General features: G+C 48.3%; 1 protein-coding gene across 11 annotated transcripts in view; it reads left to right on the top strand.

Annotated features, from left to right (window-relative positions):
• The window catches only part of Disp1 (dispatched RND transporter family member 1), a 150319-nt gene extending 131316 nt beyond the window's left edge, over nt 1-19003 (top strand). For 6 of the 11 annotated variants that reach the window (XM_087580401.1, XM_087580394.1, XM_087580395.1 and 3 more), the window contains 5 exons: nt 1154-1277; nt 2146-2273; nt 2576-2673; nt 5017-5114; nt 10838-19003. In XM_087580401.1, coding sequence (XP_087436527.1) covers nt 2200-2273; nt 2576-2673; nt 5017-5114; nt 10838-14425 — 3858 coding nt within the window. In that variant the 5' untranslated portion in view covers nt 1154-1277; nt 2146-2199 and the 3' untranslated portion in view covers nt 14426-19003. The remainder of the gene's footprint in view (nt 1-1153; nt 1278-2145; nt 2274-2575; nt 2674-5016; nt 5115-10837) is intronic. The other 5 variants (XM_087580398.1, XM_087580399.1, XM_087580400.1 and 2 more) reach the window with 2 other exon arrangements.
• The last annotated feature ends 4548 nt before the right edge of the window (nt 19004-23551 follow it).

Here is a 23551-nt window from a genome sequence, read left to right as displayed (position 1 = left end):
CTTATGAACAACAATGCCAAGCAACCAGAGCTTCCAGGGACTAAGCCACTACCCAAAGACTATACATGGACTGACCCTGGACTCTGACCTCATAGGTAGCAATGAATATCCTAGTAAGAGCACCAGTGGAAGGGGAAGCCCTGGGTCCTGCTAAGACTGAACCCCCAGTGAACGTGATTGTTGGCGGGAGGGCGGCAATGGGGGGAGGATGGGGAGGGGAACACCCATAAAGAAGGGGAGGGGGAGGGGTTAGGGGGATGTTGGCCCGGAAAGGGAATAACATTCGAAATGTAAATAAGAAATACTCAAGTTAATAAAAAAAAAAAAAAAAAGAAGGCTCTTCCCCATGAATTAGAGCTCACCATCACAGTAGCCAAGAGGACTGACCTTGTTGAAAGTAGTGGTCACACTCTGTATGTTTCGGGGTTTTTTTCTTCTGATAAAGATTGAAGCAACTAGAATCCTCCACATATACTTTGCCACTTAGAAAAGGTTGTTTCTCTGGGTTCTGGCAGACACAGTGTATACCTGTGACACTTAGAAAAGGTTGTTTCTCTGGGTTCTGGCAGACACGGTGTCTACCTGTGAACACAGCTGGCAGAGTGAGGGGGTCGATGCTCAGTGCGAGAGGGATTGAAAGTAGCCCCCACAGTGAGAGACGGTGTGTGAAGAAAGCCAGTGAGAGGGTTGGTAGTGGAGGGAGAGACTGGAGCCAGCCTGTGGTGGACCACTAGTCAATACAAATTAATTGGGTCCCTCCTACAAAGTTCTGTTCTGGGTACTGATGCTCCACTGATTAAGTGAACACCCTGGCCTTGTGAACTCAGTCTGCTGATAATCTGTATTCACTTCTTTCTATGAGGAAAGAGAGTGGCTCTAAGAAGTGTCTGCTTTGGTTTTTGTTTTTTTTTTTTTTTAGATTTCTCTACATGAACCTGTATATAGACTTTTTTTTCTATTAAAAGAACTGCTGTTTTATCTGTAAAACAAAAGGAGAATGATCTTGAAATGTTCAATGTGTATAAATACTTCTTATCATATCGGTAAATACCTGTGCTGGTTTAAAATATGGGGATCTAACCCTGATCCCCTGTAGCCTTCCCTCCACACTGCTTCTCAGACATCCTCTCTGTGCTCCTTTTGTGCCATGTAGTTATGCTGCCCTGCTAGCCGACTGGCCTGTGGTGGTCCTGGGCTTGTGCACGCTGCTCATCGTGGTCTGCGCCCTGGTGGGAGTCTTAGTGCCGGAGCTCCCCGACTTCTCTGACCCACTGCTGGTAAGGAGAACCTGACTTGGGTGAAGCCTGAGACCGTCTCCCTGAATTAAGTACTTAAATGCACAATGTGTATATTAGCACCTCTTTCCTTCTTTGTGTTTGAGAGAGAGTCTTATACCAAAGCTCCTTCAACTTGTCATCCTCCTGTCAGCAGGTCTGAGCCACCACACCAGCTCATTTCTCCAAAAACTTACTGCGGCCACCAGTAAGCGCGTAATATAGCTCTCGTTCTGCAAGTGAAGGTGTGTGTGTGACCTATGCTCTTATGTAAGGGCAAGGAACCCTCAGCTGCACAAGAAGTGGGGACATCCAACTTCTCTGTCCCCATGTTTAATCAAGGAGGTTGAATATTGAACAGTATACACACTCAGAAAGTATTTTTACGAAGATCTTAATATGTGTATCTCTGCCCACTTCCCAGAAGTTAAAGGCATTTCTGTGTAAATAACAGATAACGGCCTGTTGAGTCCATGCTCCTCTGGGGTGGAGTAGGGAGGCAAACATGATAAAGATGTGCTCGTGGTAAAACTCCGTACCAGTGCATAACACAATTTCATTTGACCATAGTTCCTATAGTTAGAATTATGCACTTAACTAAGTGCTTGGGCACAGGTAAGTTCTGATACATTTTCCCACTTCCTGAGACTTGTAACTAGAGAACCTTATGACTTTGTCACAGCTAAGAGGCAATGATCATCCCAAAGGCCTTGCATTGGCACAGGTCACCTCAGCAGTCGTGAGGAATGCCTATGTTTCCCGTTGAAAACTCTACATCACATTGACGTTGCTTTCCTAAGCTGGTAGGAAAATTGTACTTAGTGGGTAATGAAATATTCTCAGGGGAGCATGTACTATTTATTTGTCTTAGGGTTTTGAACCAAGAGGGACTGCAATAGGACAGAGGCTGGTCACCTGGAATAACATGATGAAAAACACAGGCTACAAAGCGACGTTGGCCAACTATCCGTATAAGTATGCAGAAGAGCAAGCCAAAAGGTAATCATTTACTTTCTATAACTCATAGATAAAATACTGCCCAATGACAAACTAAGACAGGCCAGCTGCCACCCAGCTGTCACTGAAATGCCTTGCTGAACTGCGAGGCAAGGGAGACTTCTCTTCCTTCGTGGGAAATTGGTGTTGCCCACATGAATCCTGTCCGCTTAATATCAGATGCTAAGTAGGGGACTGGCCCAGGTCAGAAGGGAGTCCTGCTTTAGGATTGCACTGTTAGAATCCGCCCGTCTCCTTGAAGCGGCTAGAACTTTATCAAAGGCCAGACTGCTTTTCCCTTTCAGCCGCCGGGATGACAGATGGTCAGGCGATCATCATGAGAGAGAGAGAAGAGAAGTAGACTGGAACTTCCAGAAGGACAGCTTCTTCTGCGACGTTCCAAGTGAGTGAGCCGCACGTGGGTGGGTGGACCCAGCGGCTTCCTGGTGGTCAAGGTGGAATGGGACCCAAGTCTCAACTGCAGCCTGCCCAACTTTCTCCGGTTCTATAGTCATAGATGCCAGCGAAGTAACTGACATCTAGGATAGTCGACACTAGTCTAGGAGTTTATCTGTGATAAAAATTAAGGAAAGGATTCTGCTCAAATTGAAGGAAGCAGTTAATAAAAATTTTCTTCCTTGTCTGAACTTTCAAGTCATATGTCAAATCCTTTTTCCTACATGTTTCTGGACCAGCTAACAAGTACATATTCTTAATTAAATATAAATAAATTTATTAGCAAAAAAGTTTCATAGCTTTGTTTAAATAAAAGCAAACATGCCAGGTGTGGTGGTGCATGCCCGTAGACCCAGCTTCTTGGGAGGCTGAGGCAGAAGGTATCTGCACCAAGTTCCCTCAATATGATGACCTGCCAGAAACAAGGGACCATGTGACAAAGCTGTGACAAAGTCATAAGTGTGAACTGGACAGAAAGGAGCCTTCCCTGCTTCCTCACTTAACAGTGGAAACAGAGAAGTGAACCTAGAGGCCCAGTGGGTCAGCCTGGCTGGAAGGGACATGTGGCCGTGCTGCTGAGGGTGGGCCCTGGGGCACCGGTTGTGGCTGCAGGAGCTGCCACTGCCTGTCTACGGCAGAATGGGGCCTCGAGGAATTGAGCCCTAAGCATTGCAAGATGCAGATTCCATGTGGAACCACAGGGCTCTAAATGTCACCATCCAGCTGACAGGAGAAATTCAGTTATGCTTAAAGCTGGCTTGTTACCCAGCAGCTGCCTGGAAGGGCCTACAGGAGGTGGTGGGGAACTGCCGATGGCGTGGCTGTCTGGTGGCCAGAGCGACTAGGAGTGAGGGTTCAGCGTAATGGTTTCAGCTGAGCAAATAGTCATAGTGACATTCTTTTGGTTTCAACTTGTTGAAAACTCCCTTCATTGGTACCCCCTGCCCCTTAGAGCAGAGGCCCCTCTTAGATCTGATATCTCAGATAGCGAGGGAGAGGAAGGAGATCCCAATTTTATACCAATTCTCAGCAGCAGTGCAAGTTCAAGTTCAAACATTCTCTGCCTCTTAAAACACAGACTAGAAAAACTGAATTCTGATTATTCTACACTCCGACTGGTTGGTTTTGTTCTTCCTCTCCACACATTATTACACATTGCTTAGTCTGTACGTATCAATGTCTTAGTAAGAACAATAGCAAATTCAGGACGCAAGTCTAGTTTTGTTTCCAGTAGTCCTCACCGATAGCTTTCTCCTGAGCAATAAACTCTGACTTGACTAAAGCCCTTGTGGGCTCCTAAGGAAACATAGTGTTTCCTCAGGGCTGATTTCCTGTCCAAACTCGGTGTACAGAAGACAATAGGTGAACGTAAGTGTTTGCTAAGGACAATTGAGTGATCACAAATAAAGCCATTTGTAGATAATGTAAAATTAGTCTACTTTGTTTCCTTTGATACATTCTAAACCTTTTAAGTAACCCAGACAGAAGCCTTCTCATGGAGTACCTGCTTCCGGTTTCATTCTCAGGATTATTTGACATAGGTCTTGTCATGGCTTACACATGAGGAAGTAGGTCCAGGGCCACTAGCACTGCTTGCATATGGTCACCCAGGGGATGAGTGACAGGGACTGGTCACAGCCAGGTCTGACATAAAGACCACACCCCTTCCCCTGCACCACACACCTCCTTGTTCACACCTAGTCTATGTGAACATATGTCTATGTTGGTGTTACTGTGACTCAGATTCTTTCTCTAGACTCCGGGGTAAAAGGGTAGCCCTGAGCATGGTCACCATGTGCAGTGCATCTGTGGTCCTGGCTGACACAGTGCTCCAGCACTCAGGTGGCCTCTCCTGGGAGAGCTTTAACTCTCCTGTAGTCAGCTGCCAGAGAAATTACCCTTATGATCCCTTTTGATATTCTCTAGCGTACCATTTAATATTTCGTTTGCCATTATAGGAAAGAAGAAATACCTTCAGTTAATTTTCTGCTGATAATTTACAGCCTTTTCTTCCTAGTTATAATGTGATCAGAAATAGATTTGTTAGATACGTACTAGAAGGTCATTATGCAACAAGGCACAAGCTTTGAGCTAAAGTGACACTAACACACACACACACACACACACACACACACACACACACACACACACACACACACACTTTTTCCTGAAATCAAAGAAAAGATTTCCCTGCTGCTAACAAACTGTCTGTGCAGTCTCTGGGCTGTTTGCGAGCTCCACCTCTTGTCTAATGAATAACTCATAAGCATTTTCCTCTTCATCATCGCAGGTGATGGCTACTCCAGAGTGGTGTTTGCTTCAGCAGGAGGGGAGACCCTGTGGAATTTACCTGCAATTAAGTCAATGTGTGATGTGGATAACTCCAGGGTATGTAAAATACAGCTGAAGTCTCTTCAGCACAGTAAAGTCATGTTACGGAAACGTCTCCCCCTGTCCAGGTGTCTGACCAATGAGATGCCGATGGGGCTTTCCACTGTGGAGCAAGCCCCAGCAGGCTGGAGTGCTGTCAGGATCCCAGCATCAGTCCTGTGTTTCCTCATTTTTACAAACACACTGCCTTCTTTAATAAAGAGCCCTCCTCCTCTGCCGCTCACATTCTGTCAACATGGTGGCCTTCTGTTACTTCACAGCTTTCTTTTCAGGATAATAGTGAAGACTGTCTGTCTTCTCTCATTCAGTGTCCCTGCTCTGCACACCTCCCCTCCCCCTTGTTTCTTTTTGTTTTTTTTTTTGTTTTTTTTTTTTCCGGAGCTGGGGACCAAACCCAGGGCCTTGCGCTTCCTAGGTAAGCGCTCTACCACTGAGCTAAATCCCCAGCCCCCCTCCCCTTGTTTCTTGTCATCATTGTCACTGTACAGTAAAAGCCATACCTGCCTCTCACAATCATTGATCACTCCAGCCCGTGATTTCTAAGGAGAACTTAGGAAGCAGGATAGGAAAGGGTGTGAGGCGGGAGATGGGGCATCAAAAGACATTAATGCAGTGCCTGTCTCAATGGACCCTGTACTCCAAACCAGATTCCGCCAGCCCTAACTACCTTGCTGCTTTGGAAAACACTAGGATTCAGGAGGACAAGCATTTCCTGTGAGCCCAGCCAGATCTGCCACCAGAGTCTGTCCCTACCCTCTGTGCTTTGTGCTTCCGTAGTGAAGACTACCCCACCCCTGTTTTTGTGAGTTTGATTTGCTGCATAAGCCATTTTCTACCTGAATGACCGTTAGAGTCCGCATGCCTGGAGTAAGCAGTTGGCGGCAGCCCATTCTCCTAGTGTATATTGTCTAGACGCTTAGCTTAAAAAGCAGCACTGTGTCTGTCAGCAGTGAAAGAGTGCAGCCATGCTCCCTCTGTGTGAGTGTGTCAAGTGATCCTTGTGAGGCACGCTTACACGGAAGGGGCGCCAAACAAGAATGGGAGTGGAAAGAGTATGGAAAGGGGAAGTAAGGGAGGAGAATGAAAGTGAGGGTGAGACTTGCCCTCGATTAAGCAAAGCCCCTTATGTGCCTGCTGGGGGCTGTAAGTGACCTCGACAGCCAGACAGCAGAATCCCCGTCTGAGGTATTAGTCCTCCAGAGTCACCAGGGGGTGGTTAATTAGGAGAGGGGCAAGTATACAATCGGAAACCTGAATTCACACGTGGGAGCCAGAGCATAGCCTCGGCCACCCTTCCTCACACTGGCCTGGAACTTGATGGGCAGACTAAATTGTCTGGAGAACGCACAGCGATCTACCTGTCACCTACCGTGTCCCTACCACTGATATTATAGAATGTCCCAGCATGCCTGGCTCGGTCTGCTATGATTTATAAGCGTGGATTCTGAGATTCGAACTCAGGTCCTCAGGCTTACATAGCAAGCACTTTACAGACTGAGGCATCTCCCCACCCCCCCATACTCTTGATAAAAGAAGTATTATGTTGTTTACATAGTTCCTTTTTTAATCTGCGTGTGTGCATATGTGTATGAGTGCACATGTGCCTGGGTACACATATTACCACAGCACACATGTGAGATTAGAGGACAACTTGCAGGAGTCAGTTCTTCTACCTTGTGGGTTCTGGGGATTGAACTTAGGTCCTCAAGGCTGGCCATAGGCACCTTTACCCACTGAACCATCTCACCAGCCCAGTTCTTAACAGCATGTTTACAAAGCGAGAATTCGGGGAACACACCCAAAACAGGCATCCAAAGGAGTATTTGGTATGGCCAGTTGCAGACCCACATTAAATGATTAAACCGTCATTTGGGAGCCTGAAGTTGGGCTCTGCTTCAAAAGACATAGTTATATTTGTTAAAACTTGTTGAATTAATACCCCTTTGAAACCAGTTGCAAATGTGAGATTGCATTCTGCTCCACTGAAATTACATGCCACCTGTGCTCTCAATTCAGAGAGAGAGAGAGAGAGAGAGAGAGAGAGGCTTCCAGAAAGAGTGGCTCTGTTTCTGATGCTACTGGCCTGTCTGCCTCCCCACAGAGGTGTCCTGTTCTTAGCCCCCATTGCTTCCCTGACTCTCTCCAGTCCTTGCTTCTGTCCTAGAGGACCCACTGACTAGCAGGCATTCATAAATGAAGGGCCTCTCTGAACTTCACGCCCCGGGAGCCCTTTGCCTGTGCCAGTCTCTGCACATTCAGGTATTGGAGCTTTGAGGACTCAGCTCACAAAAGGAATTTGAAATTCTTTGAGGATCTGGCTTACTAGATTAACCTTCACGGACTGCTGGACTCTCCAGCATCTCAGAAGCCTATGTATTTTCTGACGCTTCTTCCAAGGGGAAGGCCTTTGCCCCCACTCCGCTCTAATCTCCCTTCAGCTCTCTGTGGGGCTTGGTTACCAGGAGAGGCCAGGAGTCAGCCGGGCCTGATGTTTGTGCCTCATCTTCCTTTCTCTTTTCTCGGCTTCTTAAAGTGCCTCCAATTTAGCCAGTACTAAAGTTAAGGTATCATTTAAACCCTCCTGGTCTCTCTCCTCTCTCTCCTCTCTTTTACCCCCTATTTTAGTCAGCTCCAGTCCTGCTACTGTCTCACTAGGGAACCATGCGAAGACCACAACCACAATGACAAATTGCTAGGATTAGAGGGCTGTGTTCCCCACGAGGGGTTGTTTTTGGAAACTATCTTATTTTTACAAACTTGTAAGGTTTTGGAATTATTCCAAGGGATCCCTTTTCCCAGAGTATGACAAGAATACATCTGCCTCCTGCATGAAGAGATAGCTAGCTGCCAGTCTTGTCTGCCTCAGACTACCATATTGAATTCTGTATTCACCAGTCACGACAGACTAGTTGCTGCCACTGTGATAAGACACTTTCAGACTTGGCACGTCCTCTGTCGTTCCCCATGTACACACAGTATACTTCTGTTAAGTTGTAACCACTATCTTTGTCTGGTTTCTCTGCCACTCTGTAGGTAAACTGAGGGAAAGGACCACAGTGTGTGCAGGTACTCAGACAGGAGTGGAGGGCCTGGCCTGCTGGGTGCACAGGCACTCCCTAGTGTACCAGTCCCTCCTTCAGGATGTCAGCATCCTGAAGGGGTAGTTAGAGCATGCCCATCGTGAGGTCTTCCTCTGTGACTCTTTCTCACCCCCTTGAGAACTTAAGAGTTTTTTTCCAAATGTTGTTATCAGCTAACACCATTGTCCCCCGGGGGAAACTAGCATTAGTTTTTTATAGGAGTCAATGAACTACTAAGTTGGTATTTATAATGCTCAACTTTTCAATCTTTGGTAAAATATACATATAAAATCCCCATTATTGCTAGAAAAAAAGGGCGATGCAAGGATACAGCGCCCTGCCCCCTGTCCAGTGGTAGCCGACAGCTGCATTTCCGTCAGCTTTGCTCAGGCATTTCAGCAGCTGCACGAGTGTCCTGCTCTCTGGGGGTAAACTGTTCTCTGCCATAAATCCTGGGGATGCTATTCCTGGGTCCCAGGGCTCACTAGCTCATTTCCTCAAGTTACAATAGAAATAACCTTTTAAGTTGAATTTTCATGAAAGTAAAACATACGCTCTTGCATTTAGATAGTAACTCTTTGGCTTATTTTTTTTTCCTCCCACTAAAAATTCTCCAAAACAAATAATTTTAGGTTTTAGTTTTGTTGTTTGAGGATTTTGATTTTTTTTTTTTTTTTTTTTTTGCTCCTGTCTTGGTTTGGTTTATTAAGACAGCATCTCACTATATAACCCTCACTGGCCTGGAACTCACAGAAACCTAGGAAACTTCAAACGTTATAATGAGTCTCCATGTGCAATTCCAGCCCACAGCTTCCTAGTACCGTCCACACCTCTCCCCACACACTAGTTCCAGTTTACCCGGGCCTTAGGGAATGATATGTAGCTCAGTCCTTAGGTAAGTCAGCTTCTAAAACGATTGTGTGTGCCAGTCAACTTCTCCGCCTTGGGAAGATACTTTAATGAACAGTCGGCAAGGCCTAGATAATCCAGATACAGACTGTTTTATATCACGTTAGAAAAACTCCACACCCTTTCTGAACTTTGGAGTGGTTCCCTAGAACAACCTTAGGTAAATAAAGTTGAGGGCAAGTGTTAAGACCGGGGCTGCCTTAGCTCTGGTGCCAGGCCTAGGAAGGGGGTGATTTCTACTCTAATCCTAAGGGCAGAGGGGGGGCTCCTCTAACCTGAGAGTGGAATTGAACCAGCTTTATAATTCAGCAGTGGTCATAGTTCACTGTGACAAGACTGGGCTCGAGAAGAGAAGCTTTGCCCAGGCACAGCATGCTGTGACACACTGCCCAGAGCAGGGACAGCATGCTGTGACACACTGCCCAGAGCAGGGACAGCATGCTGTGACACACTGCCCAGAGCAGGGACAGCATGCTGGGACACACTGCCCAGAGCAGGGACAGCATGCTGGGACACACTGCCCAGAGCAGGGACAGCATGCTGAGACACACTGCCCAGAGCAGGGACAGCATGCTGGGACACACTGCCCAGAGCAGGGACAGCATGCTGGGACACACTGCCCAGAGCAGGGACAGCATGCTGGGACACACTGCCCAGAGCAGGGACAGCATGCTGGGACACACTGCCCAGAGCAGGGACAGCATGCTGGGACACACTGCCCAGAGCAGCCCAGAGTCACCACAGGTCCTGCCATTTTCAAGGGTTTAGCCAACCTGAATAAACCTGAAGATGTAGAAGAACTAAAATTCTACTTTTTGATTTATTTGTATTTATTAACTTGAATTATTTAAAATCAGATATGAAACTGTTTTGACCTTAAAATTTGACGCTTCTCACCTTATTTCGGTAAACAGTCTAAACTTTTCAAGAATCCGGTCACTTTTTGATTTGTCAAATAGAGTTCGGTCCTACTCCATTCAGGCTGACAAAGTATCTTAGTCTAGATAATTTATTTTTAAAACGATTTACTTCTCATAGTTCTAGAATCTGGCAAGTTTTAAGACCAAGGGGTCTGCAGACTCAGGGTCCAGTGGGTGCCCGTCTAAGGTGGGGCCATCTCTGTGTCACGATGTCGCACCAAAAGGCACCAGCAGACTCCCGCGAGCCACTAATCACTGATCCTCCCAGAATCTCTGCCTGTCTGTACAGTCATGCTGGGGATCCGACTGTAAGGGTGAGTTTGAGGGTGTGTCCCAGCCAGTAGGACCTCTAGGACCAGTGTGTTTGCTTTCAACTGTGTTTGTTGGGATTTGCGGTGACTTTTATCACCAAAACATTTGTTCCAAGAGCCAGAATTTTAGCAGAAACAGCAGTTGGACAGTTGTTTCCTGATTCCGGTGAGTTTATACGCTATAAAGCCTGTCCACTCTATTACTTCCACAGTGACTCTGAAAAGACCTGTGTACTAAGGGGATGTTACGTTTACCTCCCTTCTTAAACTAGACTCAGTACTGGTTGCCATGGCATTACACCTGTATGCCATTCCCAAACAGGAGTCTGCTGCTCAAAGCCTAGCCACCCGGTGAACAGCCCTAAGATGAATCTTGTGGGCGTGCTCACCTGTGTACACACCGGCTCACACAGTGAAGGAGGGTTGTTTGGCCTCTGTGCCTGCCTTGTTCCCGCCTGGCCCATGTAAACTCCGCTCCTTCTGCATGTCTGTCTCTACAGATCAGATCCCACCCCCAGTTCAGCGACCTCTGCCAGAGGACCACCGCCGTCTCCTGCTGCCCCAGCTGGACCCTGGGGAATTACATCGCCATTCTGAATAACAGATCGTCCTGTCAGAAGATTGTCGAGCGAGATGTCTCTCACACGCTGAAGCTGCTTCGGACCTGTGCCAAGCACTACCAGAACGGCACCCTGGGGCCAGACTGCTGGGACAAGGCGGCCAGAAGGAAGGACCAGCTCAAGTGCACCAACGTGCCACGCAAGTGTACCAAATACAACGCCGTGTACCAGATTCTCCACTACTTGGTAGACAAGGACTTCATGACCTCCAAGACGGCTGACTACGCCGTGCCAGCTTTAAAGTACAGCATGCTCTTCTCCCCCACGGAGAAAGGGGAGAGCATGATGAACATCTACCTGGACAACTTTGAGAACTGGAACTCTTCGGACGGCATCACCACCGTGACAGGGATCGAGTTTGGCATCAAGCACAGTCTGTTTCAGGATTACCTCCTCATGGATACCGTGTACCCCGCCATCGCCATCGCCATCGTCCTTCTCATCATGTGTGTCTACACCAAGTCCGTGTTCATCACGCTCATGACCATGTTTGCCATCATCAGCTCCCTGATCGTCTCCTACTTCCTTTACCGAGTCGTGTTTAACTTCGAGTTCTTCCCATTCATGAACCTCACTGCACTCATCATCCTGGTCGGGATCGGCGCCGACGACGCCTTCGTCCTGTGCGACGTCTGGAACTACACCAAGTCCGACAAGCCCCGTGCAGAAACGTCTGAGGCGGTAAGCGTCACCTTGCAGCATGCAGCCCTCTCCATGTTTGTCACCAGCTTCACCACCGCCGCCGCCTTCTACGCTAACTACGTCAGTAACATCACGGCAATCAGGTGCTTCGGGGTGTATGCGGGGACCGCTATATTGGTGAACTATGTCCTGATGGTTACCTGGCTTCCGGCTGTCATTGTTCTGCATGAGCGCTATCTCCTCAATATATTCACCTGCTTCAGAAAGCCCCAGCCGCAGGCCTACCACAAGAGCTGCTGGACAGTGCTCTGCCGGAAGGGCCGCAAGGCGCTTTTCGCCATCTCAGAGGCATCTCGGATTTTCTTTGAAAAGGTGCTGCCCTGCATCGTCATCAAGTTCCGCTACCTTTGGCTCGTCTGGTTCCTTGCCCTGACTGTGGGCGGGGCCTACATCGTGTGCATAAACCCAAAGATGAAACTGCCTTCCTTGGAGTTATCTGAGTTCCAGGTGTTCAGGTCCTCTCATCCTTTCGAGCGCTATGATGCGGAGTTCAAGAAGCTGTTCATGTTCGAGCGGGTTCACCATGGAGAGGAGCTCCACATGCCCATCACAGTAATCTGGGGCGTGTCTCCAGAAGACAGCGGTGACCCTCTGAACCCCAAGAGCAAAGGGGAGCTGACACTCGATAGCACGTTCAACATTGCTAGCCCGGCCTCCCAGGCCTGGATTTTACACTTCTGTCAGAAACTGAGGAACCAGACCTTCTTCCACCAGACTGAGCAGCAGGACTTCACCAGCTGTTTCATCGAGACCTTCAAACAGTGGATGGAGAACCAGGACTGTGACGAGCCGGCCCTGTACCCCTGCTGCAGCCACTGCAGCTTCCCCTATAAGCAAGAGGTTTTCGAGCTGTGCATCAAGAAGGCCATCATGGAGCTGGACAGGAGCACGGGGTACCACCTGAACAACAAGACCCCGGGGCCTAGGTTCGACATCAACGACACCATCAGGGCCGTGGTGCTGGAGTTCCAGAGCACCTTCCTCTTCACCTTGGCGTATGAGAAGATGCAGCAGTTCTACAAGGAGGTGGACTCATGGATTTCCCACGAGCTGAGTTCGGCCCCCGAGGGCCTCAGCCACGGCTGGTTCGTCAGCAACCTGGAGTTCTATGACCTGCAGGACAGCCTTTCCGATGGCACCCTCATTGCCATGGGGCTCTCGGTGGCCGTCGCGTTTAGTGTGATGCTGCTGACCACATGTAATATCATCATAAGCCTGTATGCCATCGCCTCCATAGCTGGGACCATATTTGTCACAGTTGGGTCCCTTGTCCTGCTGGGCTGGGAGCTGAACGTGCTGGAGTCCGTCACCATCTCGGTTGCAGTTGGCTTGTCGGTGGACTTTGCAGTCCACTACGGGGTGGCATACCGCCTGGCCCCAGATCCCGACCGAGAGGGCAAGGTCATCTTCTCTCTGGGTCGTATGGGCTCTGCGATCGCCGTGGCTGCACTGACCACCTTCGTGGCGGGTGCCATGATGATGCCCTCCACGGTCCTGGCTTACACGCAGCTGGGCACCTTCATGATGCTTGTCATGTGCGTCAGCTGGGCCTTCGCCACCTTCTTCTTCCAGTGCCTGTGTCGGTGCCTGGGACCTCAAGGCACCTGTGGCCAGATCCCTTTACCCAAAAAGCTCCAGTGTAGTGCCTTTTCCCACACCTCGGCTGCGAGGCCTGGGGGCAGGGCACCAGGCAAAGCCACCAACGCTTACAGTGTAGATGCCAGGGGCCAGAAATCCGAACTGGAACATGAGTTGTATGAGTTACAGCCCCTGGGCTCTCACAGCTGCACTTCCTCAGACATGACCGCTTATGAAGGGCCATGCATCTGCTCCGAATTTTTCAATGGCCAAGCAAAGAATTTAAGGATGCCCATGTCTGCAGCCTACAGCAGCGAACTCACCAAAAGCCCCAGAAGTGAGCCAGGCTCGGCCTTGTTGCAGCCCTGTCTGGAGCAGGACACCATGTGTCACTTCTCTCTCAATCCGAGATGTAACTGCCCCAATGCCTACACCCACCGAAAGTATGGATTGCCAGAAATCCACTGCCAGCAGATGGGTGACTCCTTATGCCACAAGTGTGCCTCCACCGCAGGCAGCTTTGTCCAGATTCAGAATGCTGCGGCGCCTCTAAAGGCCACCCACCACGCCGCCGAAGGCCTTCTGCATCCTGTCCAGCACATGCTGCCACCAGGGATGCAGAATTCTCAGTCTAGGAATTTTTTTCTCCACCCAGTCCAGCACTTTCAGGCCCAAGAGAGCCTGGGTCCCACCAGCACCCGGGGTCGTGAGAACACAGATGAGCGTCCGCCCCGGACAGCAGAGCCACCACCAGCAGGAGCCAGCAGGAGCTCTGAGTCTTTCCAAAGAGCTTGCTGCAATCCTGAGAATAACCAAAGGAGACTCTGCAAAAGCAGAGACTCGGGGGACACAGAGGGCAGTGGAGGGACAGAAACCAAGGTTTGTGGTTTAGCAAACCAGACTGACAAGGTAGAGAAGGAAGTGAAGCCCAGCCTGCTGCAGACAGATGAAATCGTGAACTCAGAACAGTTAAATCATGATGAACCAAAACTTATATTCAGCCATTTAATACGGGAGGCCGGCTGCAGGCCCTGCCCAGACAGGCCGCAGGGCTGTAGAAGCCTGAGACTGAAGTGCGGGTCCACGGACTGCCAGGCGCCAGACCTTGAAGCCAATGTGCCTGCTGTACCAACCCACTCAGACCTGTCTGTGTCTGGCGAAAGCCTGTTAATAAAAACACTACAATAAATGTAGCGTTGCGTCCAGAAGCACCGCCTCCGCCATCCTCTGAGTTAGGGGTGAGACCTGGGAGCCTACAGAGGGAGGCTGGCGACAGCGTGCTTTTTGCTGTGCTTTCAGTCAGGACATTGTCATATTCTGTCTGGACGGTGAACAAGCTCACAGATCTAGGGAATGGTTAACATTATTGGATTTTGGGGTTAGTAGATTTTTTTTTTAATTTATATTTCAAATGTTATCCCCTTTCCCAGTTTCCCCTCCAGAAACCTGCTATCTCCCCCTGCTTCTATGAGGGTGCTCTCCCACCAATTCACCCTTTCCCTCCCACCTCCCCGCCCTGACATTCCCCTACACTGGGGCATCGAGCCTTCACAGGACCAAGGGCCTCTCCTCCCATTGATGCTGGCAAGGCCATGCTCTGCTACATATGCGGATGGAGCCATAGGTTCATCACTGTGTTCTCTTGGGATAGTGGTTTAGTCCCTGGGAGCTCAGGGGGCAGGAGGTTTGCTTGGTTGATATTTTGTTCTTCTTACGGAGTTGCAAACCCCTTCAGCTCCTTCAGTCCTTTCTCTAACTCCTCCATTGGGATCAGTCCAATGGTTGGTTGCAAGCATCCGCCTCAGTATTTGTCAGGCTCTGGCAGAGCCTCTCAGGAGACAGCTCTATCAGGCTCCTAGTTCTACCCAGCTCAACTTCTCCATCTACCCTCCTGCAGCAGTGAGTCACAATGACAGTGCGAATCACCTATGGTTGTGCTCTCTCAGACAGGACATTACCTAGTGTTCTCACTGTGGTGTGTTTGGCTGATGGTACTTAAGTCTTCTCGTTGCTCAACATAAACATCAGGACTCACATTGACAGAGAAATACTTCCGTCAGAAACCAGGAAGTAGGCAGCATTAAAATAGATGCTAACTAGAAATCAATGCCAAGCCTTAATAGTTCATTCCTCTGGTCTTCATGAGGCCAGATAGACAGTCGTTGTTATACCTCCTAACCTAGCAGTCATGAGAGTCACCTCATGTACAGCAGTGGCGGTGTTAATACCACAGGAGAAGCTCGGAAGTCTGTGAGCATCCATCATCACCTTCTGTTGGTGATGGTTGTGTTAGTATCACAGAGAGAGATGCTTGAGGATCTGTGTGCTTCAGAGGGCACATTGGACAGCGACAAAGATGGACCCAGGACCTCCCAAAACCTTCAGAGTAAGGAATCTTGTTTGTGGAGGGCTGCCTCTCCTTCTAGTCCTCAGGGACCAAGTTCTCTCATGAGGTTTCTCTCACTGTCTCGGGACAGGGTTGCTTCACCATGCAGCTAGCCCTGGGAATGCTAAGCCTTTGAGCGTCTTCTTTGGCGGTACCATGTCATGTGTCAGATCAGTGTGTGGTAGGAGCTGTTGGCGTGTTTCTTCTGCCTAGTCCTGTGGATGACAGCCCCAGGAAACCATGCCATCTGACACCGGGTGCGTCCCTGCTTACCCACAGACTGCCCATCTCCTGCTGGAGCTATGCCTCCAATTTGCTCCTCTGAAGAATCTGGTGGGAATATTCCTAAATAGAAAAGCTTCCTTTGAAAAAAATCTTAGTGGTTGTTTTCTAAGAATGGTTTTTCCAAAAATCTCTCTCTCTCTAATCCTGGGTGGGGGAAGCAATCAAGAGCTGAAGGGGGTCTTATGAGGCATTAAATCTAGCTCCCCTCCGTCAAAGCACAGCTTCTCCCTGAATGCTGCTATGGCAAGTGACCTACTATGTAACTCTCGAGCTTGTCTGTTACTGGGGCTTCATTCAAGTCTCCCAAGCAGTGCAGACATTTCTGACATCTCAACCACTGGACATCCCTCCAGATGCTGGGTCCTCCTATGAGCCTGCTTGGCTCCCTCAGTTGTTGCATTTATCAGATGGTGTAGTTATGATCTTCCTTAGATAAGCTCCAAGTGTGGTACCCAGAGCAGTCTGTTGACAGCACCCGAGGAAGCCTGTTCTGCTGGCTTGCTCAGACATGGCAGTACCGCTGGGCCCAGCATTAACAGCCAACCCTAGAGAAACCAGCTGTGCCTCTGGCACACGGCCTGGTGCTGAGCTTCGTTCAGGCAGCATCTGTCCACCCTCTCTGCATTTCGCTCTTTGGTAAGGTGACCTGGGGGAGATGGGAGCCCTGGATGTCAGGACCTGGTGCCCATGTGAGAATCTTTCTTTCTCTTCTGAAATGTGGAACCATCCAGTTAACTAATGAAAATCCAGGACCCCAAATCACCTGTGTTCTCGACCAGGCCCCCACATTGTGTTCTACCGTCTGTCCCTGTAAGGAGCCTCCAGTGGCCTTTGTCCCTCCCCTGTTCTGCCTAATTGCCCTGAACCTTGCTGGGCCTGTGAGCCTTTTGCACAGTTACTTAAGAGCAGATTTGAACTCTGAACTCCCTGGGCTTTGTAAGTCAGTTGATTGGTTGACCGGTTAGTTGGGGTTGGGTTAGATTTTAGCATTTTCTTTCTTTTTTTTTTTTTTTAATAATTTCATTGCTAGATATCCAAAGCTTTGAAAATACGTTTCTTAGTTCTTCAATAGAGTACAGGAAAGCATCGATACTGCTGGCCCTGTTTCCCACATTGTCCCCTAAAGGTGATGGCTAAAGCAGAGAATTTCCACATGGGCAGAAGAGCCCAGTGCACTGTGAAACACTTGCAGCATGGAGAACTCTGGCGCTGTGGCTTTACGCATGTCCCTTAACTCCCACAGGACTCATCTAGGATGGCTGAGTTCCTGTCACCAAAGTGGGTCCTCCCCTCTTCCTCTTGAAGGCCACTTTAAATTCTCCTTTGGGGGTTGGGGATTTAGCTCAGTGGTAGAGCGCTTGCCTACCAAGTGCAAGGCTCTGGGTTCAGTCCCCAGCTCCAAAAAAAAGAACCAAAAAAAAAAAAAAAATTCTCCTTTGTTGGAGAAGTGGGTTTGGCCAAGTAGAAGACATTTTTCACAAGGAAAGTCTTATTGTTAGAAATAATCTCACAGCTTCATCTGTGCGTGTTCATTCTGGTGTGTAGTCGCTGTAGACGTACATCCTTCCAAAACAATCATGTCTCAGAGATAATGCTAAACTGCTACTAAGATTTAATCTCAGTAATCTATGCCCCAGCCTCAATCGTCCTAAATATAAAACCATGTGCAGGCTTGGTATGTAGAGCGCCTTTACAGATGTGATCTACAGGAGTTTAGGAAACGTGCCTGGCTCCCATCGCCTCGCCTGGAAGCCATCTCTCTGCCAGCAATTAGAGTCTGAAAGAAAAAAACACAAAGCCCGGCGACTCGGAAAACAGCTGTGTGTTTTCATATATTAATGAGGGGAGTCGTTTTATGGGGGAAATGAGATCTGTGTTTTTGTTTTTTTTTTTTGGTTCTTTTTTTCGGAGCTGGGGACCGAACCCAGGGCCTTGCGCTGAGATCTGTATTTTTTAAAGGAAAGAATTGATTTTATTTTTCATAAAGTTGGGGCATAGCAAAATGTAGGAATTTGCTGAAATCATGGGGTTTTTATTTTAAAATGCAAAAAAGAGGCTATTGCATCTAAATGCTTACACGTGGCTTTATCGCCACTTTAAAAGGGATTTTTTTTTTTTTTTTTTTTTGGCTAGCCATCTTTATTGGTGTTTGGTTTTATATGCTGTTTTTGCAGTGTGCACACAGGGGAAGTGACATGGTGGCCCAGCGGGTCTTCTGCCTAGTGTTAAAATAGTATTGTAGCTGCCGTACTTTTATATTTTGTAAGGGAAGAAAAAGATGGTGGTTTTCTTTGTGTTGACTTCATATGCCAAAGGGTGTACACCCTGGATCAGTGAGTGCATAGTAAGCAGGGCCAACATGTGATCAGTGCATAGTAAGCAGGGCCAACATGTGATCAGTGCATAGTAAGCAGGGCCAACATGTGATCAGTGCATAGTAAGCAGGGCCAACATGTGATCAGTGCATAGTAAGCAGGGCCAACATGTGATCAGTGCATAGTAAGCAGGGCCACTGTGCTCTCAGCTGCCCAAGCAGTTGTCAGACACGACGTGAACAGTGAATACCAGCTGGCATTTAGAGGTGGGGTGTTGTTGTTATAGAGGGGTACCTGGGAGAAAGCAGTGGCATTTTGTTGTCCCAGAAAGGGCTCTTCCCAACTTGGATGTTCTCGAAGTCACTGGCCCATCCAGACCTTAGCCTGCCGTTCCATCTGGTAACTGTGGGGATTTGTGCCAAGTCTTGAACTAACAGTCAGCGCCTCCACCCTTCTCCCCAGACCCCTCAGATGAGGTACATTTCTTGACTCATTCTGACTCAGACCAAAAGAAGACCTGGACTCCACACTGTAGAATCAACCGAGACGGCTAAACCTAGACATTGACTCAGTAGGCTCAAGGTTTGTATGCGCCTGTGACGTAAGCTCTACCTCCCTGAAAAGCAAAAGGCTGATTATTCTCCACAGGAAATATTTGTCTTTGGATCCAAATAAGATCCTCAAGAAGCTGTTTGTTCGTTTGTTGTTTGTTGTTTGTTTTTGTTTGTTTTAAACACAAAGTAGCAAAGTAAATTTTGCCCTCATTTTATCTGTCAATTAGCCATTTGGGGTGTTGTGTTTTATTTTGCTTTGCTTTTTTGGTTGTTTTGTTTTGCCATGCTCGGAATTCAACCTGGGGCCTGGGGCTAATTAGACAGAGGTAAAAGGATTTACTGAGTAAACCAATAATCTAAACAAGATTACAAAGCCTCCCTGGGGAAAGTAATTAAAAACAAAAAACAAAAACAAGAAAACTCTGTAATTCTGCTCTTACAATGTGATATAGATGGTTGTTAAAAAAAAAAAAAAATCTCATTAGTAAAAACTAGTCTAGCAGGGTTTTCTCTCGGCCATGTCGTAAATGCAGGACAAGAATAACAGCACGCCATTGCCCTAGATGTGGTGTCTCCACTCCCCATGGTGTCATCACCTACCTGGGGAAGCACCCGGTCTGCAGTGTGGTTTCTGTTCTCTGTGCTGAAACCAACCAGCATTCGTCACCGAGATCCTGGGGAACAAGCTTCTCTCTCCAGCTACATTTCTTCCTGCAGAGTTCTGGGATAAGCTAGGCCCTGGTGATATGATGGCCGGCTGAAGTTAGAGACGTTTGGTCTTTTCCAGACCACTTCTCACCTATAGCTCCGAGGTTCTTGACCTGTGGGTCATGACCCCTTTGAGGGTCACATATCAGATGTTTACATTACAATAAATAACTGTAGCAAAGTTGCAACTATGAAGTGCAGTGAAAACGGTTTTCTGTCTGGGGTCACCAGACCATGAGGAACTGTATATTAAAGGGCTGCAGCGTTAGGAAGGTTGAGAAACGACTACTCTAGGGCATATGATGAGTTGTTAATCATTTATGCCAGCGGGGGATAGAAGGGTGCTGAACAATCCCGAACTGTTACATAATTCCCTCCCAAACCACAACTTGGAATTCTTTGCTCTCAAAAGGATCCTAGGCTCTAATGTGCAGGGAGAGGAATCCCTTCATCCACACCCTGCTCCAAGGAGGAGAGATGTCTCTGCTCTCTGTACATCCATATACTGTCTGGAGCTTGGGAAAGTCACACCAATGTGGCTTTAGCTATCGTGGAGGTAAACTGGAAGCCACCTCCTCCTCTGATTCCCACCAAAGTGGGAGAATGTGACCTGCCTGTGTCTTTCCAGAACACCCAGGCTCACTGAATTGCCATGGCCCTGCATTGCCACTGTCTGGCCATGTGTGTGTCTACATCACTTGACTGACTCTTAGACAGCAGGCATGTGCTTCGTCTAGCTGTGCTGGTGACAGAATGTGAGCGAATGTCCCCCTCACTGGGGAGGGAGGGCCACCAGTGACCAAAACCTGCTGCCTCCAAAGTTCTGCCTTCCAGAAGAAAGGTTTGGGGTGCGAGCATGTGCATGAAGGCAAGGGTGGGCGTGGGGCAGGGTGATGCCCACGTGTAGCTCTCCCTTCTCAGGAGGCTGGTGATGGGGGGGCAGAGCCCTTGATCGTGGCAATTCAAGGCCAACTGTGGCAACGTAGTGAACCCTGTCTCAGGAAACCAATACACTGAAACGATGAACTGTGGAAAACATTGCATCTAAACCTCAGATAGTTAGGGACACATGGTGTCACGGTGTTGGCCAACTTGAGGCAAACCTGGACATATCTGGGAAGAGAGACTTCCCACATAATGGCCTGATACCCTTGGGGTCGGGGCTCTTGATGGCCGGTTGATGTTGGAGGGCCCAGCCCAGCCTACTGTGCCATTCGTGGGCAGGTAGTCCGGGTTGTATAAGAGAGTGTGCTGAGAAAACCACGGTGAGTAAGCCGGTGAGCAGCACTCTTCCACAGCGTCTGCTTAAGTGCCGGCCCCCAGACTCCTGCCTGAGTTCCTGCCCTGGCTGGCCTCTGTCAACTTCACACAAGCTAGAGTTATCTGAAAGGAGGAGCTTCACGTGATAAAATACCTCCATAAAACCCAGCTGTAGAACATGTTCTCAATTACTGTTTGGTGGGGGAGGGCCCATGCCTTTCTGAGTGGTGCCATCCTTGGGCTGGAGATCCCCGGTTCTGTAAGAAAGCAGGCTGAGCAAGCCATGAGGAGCAAGCCAGTAAGCAGCACCCCTCCAGGCCTCTGCATCAGCTCCTGCCTCCAGATTTCTACCGTTTGTGTTTCTATCCTGACTTCCTTCCATCATGGATTATGTTGTGTAACTGTAAACCAAATAAACCCTTTCCTCCCCAAATTTCTTCTGGTCGTGGGGTTTCACCACGGCAATAGAAACCGTAGCTCAGACAGCTTTCTTCAGTGGCAGACTGTATGTAACTGGTAAGCCAAATAGAGTCTTTTGTACCAATGTGGCTTTTGCTCACAATGTTTGTAGCAGCAAGAGGCTACAAACTAAGACATATTAATGTGATTTTTTTTTTTGGTTCTTTTTTTCGGAGCTGGGGACCGAACCCAGGGCCTTGCGCTTCCTAGGTAAGCGCTCTACCACTGAGCTAAATCCCCAGCCCCGTGATTTTTTTTTAATTACAAGTTTTTCTTAATCCTGAGCTAGCTCCCAAATGAATGAGACGGAGACTGTAAGATTTCTTTGACTAGCTTTACAGGACAATCTGAGCAATTATTAATCTATTCTAATCCTCTATCATGGCTACCTCCCAACCCGAATCCCCACAATATTTGCATTTCTAGTCTTGATCTGCCTCTCTGCTTCAGCTGTTTTTCCATGGTGTCTCTGGGACCCTCTCCTTGTGGCTGAATCCCCGTTTCCTGTCTCTCTCCTCCCCTCAGGGGAATTGGAAACCCAGCCCTACTCCTTTCTGCTCAGTTAGGGGCTGGTCAGCTTTTGACAAGTCAGAAAATAAATGGGGAGCAATGTTTACACAAAACTCAAGACAGGAGATCCTCAGAATAAGCATTACAATGGCGTGTCTGGATGGCAAATGGCAACCAGATATGGGGGCAGAGAAGTCAGCATTTTACTAATACAATAATAATCTTTGCACAGTGCACTATAACATGCCTACAAGGACACGTGTGTCATGGGTCGTAAGGACTAAAGTGGGTGCAGAGAGTTAGACGCTCCCATGTAAATCTTAACTGCCCCACTGGTTGGTGGTTGTACCCATCATATTACATGTCTACTCCCCGAAGAACATCCTGCAACCAGCTGAGTAGGCCATCCTCTGTCAGCCACCGTGTGTGCGAACGTGTTATGCATTGTCTATATGTCAGTATGTGTGCATACATACCTTGGTGTACATATCCGCAGTATAATAAAAAACACTCTAGTCCAGGCTGTCTCACTGTGATTGGTGCTGAGGGGTTTGGGTTTTTATTCTGTGGCACTGGAGATCAACCTCAGGGCCGTGTGTTTGTCATAGAAGCTTTGCATGTTAAACCACACTCTAAATGAGATGTGTCTCCTTCTGTCGCAAATGTTCCATCAGCGTGTTCAGTCACTGTAGCCACTAGGAACCCACCCCAGACTTATAAGCAAGACACGGCTGCATTTTCATGTCTGTCTTGTGACATCTCTGGATGCGTCCTCTCCTGCACTAAGCCCTTACGTCCATCTTCATTGTGAGCTGTGGACTGACAAGTTTTACGTGAAGGGGTGAGGGCGTAGCTGCAAGTATAAATGGATGGGTTATTGGAGTAGTTTGAGCAGATACTTTTTTTCAGTATAAATTATGAAATTGAGCTGAATACACCTAAGCTCAAAATAGCAAGGTTTTGCCCATAATTTAAAACTATCATGAACGAACCATGCTTTTAAATGTCAGGATTCCTTGATGTCTTGATTTCTTTTGAAGATTTACTTGTGTATGTGTCTCAGTGTTTACCTACATGTATATATGTGCACCGGATGTGTCCTCAGAGGCTAGAATGAGAGTTTGCAGATGGGTGTAGGTGCTGCAAGCCAAACCCACGTCCTCAACAAGAACAAGTGTACTTAACCTCCAAACGGCTTCTCCAGACCCCTGATACCGGGACTTTTCCCTTGTGACCACTCCTCTGATTCAGTTCTCTACTAGCCTGTTTGTCCGTATGTCCGTCCATGTGTCCGTATCTGGGTCATATTCAAAGTATCTACCTATGTATGGCTTCACCTGCCTCACACAGATGATGGCGCTTCTGCACAACCTTTGTTTCACACTGTTTGAGGCCTAGTATTTGTTTCATGCTCACTGGGAGACTCCTGCTGCTTGGTGATTAAAAAACATCAGTCAGCTCCACGATGGTTCCTGGGGGTCGGGGAAGGATGAAACTTTCAGCTGGAGAGGCCCAAGCGACATTTTCTGGCTTGTTCCAGAACCTCCTCCCTCAGGGTTCTCGCCAATGCAGAGATACTTCCCTGGCTCTGACCGTCATCCGTGAGCCGATGACGACATGGTTACAGGTATTGCTGAGGGACTGCAGGATGGGCTGGATCAGCAGGACAAGGCCTCAAATAATACACAGGCCAGCATGAGAGACAAATGAGGGCCTGGTGGCTGTCACAAAGGGCAGTGTCTCCACTGCGAGGTTCTAAACAGAGAAACCAGACAACAGAGAAACCAGACAACAGGCAGATGGGATAACAGGCATGAGCTGGGAGGGGTCAGGAGGA

Source organism: Rattus norvegicus, chromosome 13 (assembly GCF_021556685.1).
Source record: "Rattus norvegicus strain SHRSP/BbbUtx chromosome 13, alternate assembly SHRSP_T2T, whole genome shotgun sequence".
Taxonomy (NCBI): Eukaryota; Metazoa; Chordata; class Mammalia; order Rodentia; family Muridae; genus Rattus; species Rattus norvegicus.
The sequence above is the reverse complement of the archived record's forward strand: the minus strand, read 5'-3'. Positions and strand labels throughout refer to the sequence as shown.